The 3469-nt window shown below is 38.4% G+C and overlaps 1 protein-coding gene across 1 annotated transcript in view; it reads right to left on the bottom strand.

Moving 5' to 3' along the window:
* Window positions 1-7: 7 nt before the first annotated feature.
* The window catches only part of LOC118422787 (retinal Mueller cells isomerohydrolase-like), a 17141-nt gene continuing 13679 nt past the window's right edge, over window positions 8-3469 (bottom strand). Inside the window, exons 11-12 of the mRNA XM_035830543.1 lie at window positions 2023-3138; window positions 8-847 (exon numbers count right to left, since the gene is read on the bottom strand). Coding sequence (XP_035686436.1) covers window positions 2954-3138 — 185 coding nt within the window. The 3' untranslated portion in view covers window positions 8-847; window positions 2023-2953. The remainder of the gene's footprint in view (window positions 848-2022; window positions 3139-3469) is intronic.

The raw sequence follows: 3469 nt of genomic DNA, 5'->3' as shown, positions 1-3469 counted from the left end.
GCAATTATAGAAGATTTCTCGCAGAAATATTTAGTACACAATTCAAATACTGTTCGTTGCTACAATCAATATATGATTCTCAAAAAATCACAGGGCCTGGCATGATAACCAAACTTTACACAAGTGTCCAATTGTAATGACACCAACTGTCTAAGGCATTCCATAACAACTTCTTTCAATCGTCATAATATCAACATGACTTTCTTTTATCTCTTTCAATCATTTATTGCCTAAAACTGTTCAACACATTTTAACATGGCTTGGATGTTGAAAACTTTTCGAATCTTTTTGAACCGATGACTGATCTAGCATCAAACAAGAAATACAAGCTTAAGGTTCTACTGCAATGTTAAACATCGTTAGAATAAAGGTGGTCACAGCAAGCAAAAGCAGCAATGTTGCAAAATATTCAATTCAGCCTTAGCGCTTTATGAAATAACTTAACTTGTGTTTTGATTAACGGTTAAGATAACATATATCACATCAACTTCATCTCTTACTTAAAACAAAATCAACCATATATGCATTGTAGTTGCAACTGCAAAAAGCTGGTTTTCCACAACAGGAAAACCTTAAGAATCTCAATGAAATTCCACATTACCATTAACAGGGCCAATCAAAAACTAATAAGCAGGTATCTAAATGGACTGCGGCACGTTAGCGACGTCGCTGTATCGTCTGATTGCAAATTTGTATTACCCTTGACTTGGGAATGGGAATGCCATGCAAAGCCTACAAGTATAACAACAAAACGCAAAATGCGTAAAAAGATGACATTTTATCAATAAAAATTCATTGAGCGCTCTGTCGCTAATTAGAAACGTGAGCAGTTATAGTGAGATACCCACTTAAGGCCATAAAGAGTGGTAACTGAGGCATTTGGGGGTGTTTTTGGTGTCATGAAAATATCATGTTTGGATAATGCATGGGTCTTTAGTTTTTTTTAGGAAGTACCTTATAGCATAAAGGTGATTTATGCAAATCAGCATGACGTCATGATGATGTCATAGAGAGCTATATGGCCACGCCCATTTGGGGAAAAAATGCCAGAAAAGTGTTTTGCCCCGCTTGTAATTCGACGATTGTTGTTGATACTTTACAGTAATGTATGTAATGGTCATTTAAAAAGATCTGTGCGTGGATTTTGTCATATCTTGTAATGCTGATTTTTTATGAATTTTTTTCCTCGAATTTTTATTACCCCTTATGCTACCAGCAATTGGGAGCACTAAATAGCACCCTTTTGAGGCGGCTGCGCCAGACATTCTACCTTACAGGGTATATTTCAAAATAAGATCCATTTTGACTAATTCTGATGAACAGTTTTTGGGGCGTGTCGCTCCGATAATCACATTGTGGTGGTAGTAGTGACGCAATCCATTTTTTATAGGTCATAAAAAAATCAAAATGATATTTTGAGGTCAGATTTGTATTCGGCATGTGCTAAAACCTCCGTATACCAAGTTTTGTTCTTGTATCTTCAAGGAGAGGGAAAATATGGTGTTTTTGCATATTTAATTAGCTGACTCAGATTTTATTACCCCTGGAACTCAATTATTCAGGATTATTTATCATTTATGAATTAGATATGTAAATTTCATGGCCATAGTTAAATTCAGCATATTACAAAACCCCAGTGTACCAAGTTTTTTCCTTGTATCTTGTATGACTGTGGAGATATTGTAATCTTGCATATTTAATTAGCTGACCCGGAGAAATTATGGCGTAATTTTTAGGCCGTTGATGGCCATAACTCTCTAACGGTATGTCCGATTTTTTCGCAATAAAAACCATTCTATTTCTTTCACTAAGACCTATCCAATGATGTCAAGTTTGAAAAACTGTGAAGAGTTTGAAATTTTTGTGTAATTTGAGACAGCTACTTTGACCTTGAAATTTGGCCAACAAAAACAACATTTGATGGCAAAGTATTCTATTTTTATAAAAATAGAAGTACCTATCTACTAACATCGATGGTTATTTTTCGGAAAGAAATCTTGCTCAGACATACCTCCTGGCTACCTTAAGGACGTAAGAAGCACATGGAACTTTCACGTTTGAACACAATTATACAACTTCTAGCCTGACCTCTAGCCTTTTAGACTACCTAACCTTTCAACAAAACTATCTTTAGTTAACATTTGGATCTCTTTTCAGTTTATAAACACGTTCTAGTTTTACAAGTAAACAACAATATCATACTATTGTCCTGCCAACTCGGAATCACTGTGAGGAAGATACCAACGTTATCTCATATTACTCTCCACGTTTCTGGTTGTTTCTTTTTTTACGTCGAACACCCTCCTGTGTTAAGGTCTATATAAGGTGCTTGTATTTTACTAGCACCTTATGCATCACGTAGTGAGAGATATGTTTCATATCATATAATGTTAGTTCTATGATGAAGCAGCCTTCATTTTACTTAGTTTGGGGCATTTTCAAGCAAATTAAGCTGATAACACTGTCTGATATTTTTCTCGCAAAGTAAGGCACGAGATATACATGAAGAGCTTGCAGCAAAAGAATCTTAAAATCGAGTCACAGAATGGGCTATCTCAAATCTCCTGAACAGTTATGACTCCTTTAATCTACTCTTTTGGTGATGAGAAGGCATTTGCTGCAAGCACCTTCTGATATATTAAATGTTCCACCTCTAGACATCTGGAAGACGGTGGCTTCTTCACTGTATTCTTTTGGTGCTGATGAGAAGACATTTTCACCTCAAAAACGCCACCTTAACATCTCTACAGGATCAGTACCTATTGTGCCGACTTCGGCATCTAATCTAAGCACCTTTGACCTGAGCCGTTTAGCCGGCAAAGGAGTTCATTAGCCACCGCGAAGCCAATGAAACTCCTCTACTGGCTAAATTCCTTCCCCAGCTTATGATACTATCTGATGCCACCGCAAGATCTGCTTGGAGATTACACGCCTAAAAACGTTTCCTGCCACGTCACAGTTTCTGGAAGATCTCCCCGGGCGGCGCCTCCGGGACGTAGCAGCCGTGCAGTCCGTACCCCACCCCCACGTGCGCCGGGATCACGGCCCGGCCCAGCTCCGTGAACGTTTTCCCGTCCAGAACCAACAGGAACGCGCCTTTCTCGTCCTTCACGTCCACCACGGTGGCCAAAAGCACACCTGGGGAACGTAAACGGTAAGAGGTAGGAACAGTTCAAAACTGTCAACAAAATAAACTGGCAAGACAATATTTCATTCTCTAGTCCGAACCATGTAACGATAGATCTTTTTATATCATCTGTCGACCCCCTCCTCCGGCGCGTGGCAAGTACGCTCGTACCTGCGTAGAAAAGACTTACGCTATGTCTTGTAAAACTTTATTCAAACTTCTGAGTTCTTTATTTCTGGGATGATGAGATAGATGGAGATTCGAAAGTGAGAGCAATATAGAATAAAACGAAGGATTGAAAAGATTGAGTCAAGCATCTTAAAAGACAATGCGTTCTAACAT

Source organism: Branchiostoma floridae, chromosome 9, assembly GCF_000003815.2.
Source record: "Branchiostoma floridae strain S238N-H82 chromosome 9, Bfl_VNyyK, whole genome shotgun sequence".
In the NCBI taxonomy this organism is placed as follows: Eukaryota; Metazoa; Chordata; class Leptocardii; order Amphioxiformes; family Branchiostomatidae; genus Branchiostoma; species Branchiostoma floridae.
Note: the sequence above shows the minus strand (reverse complement) of the source record. Positions and strands in the feature narration are given on the sequence as shown.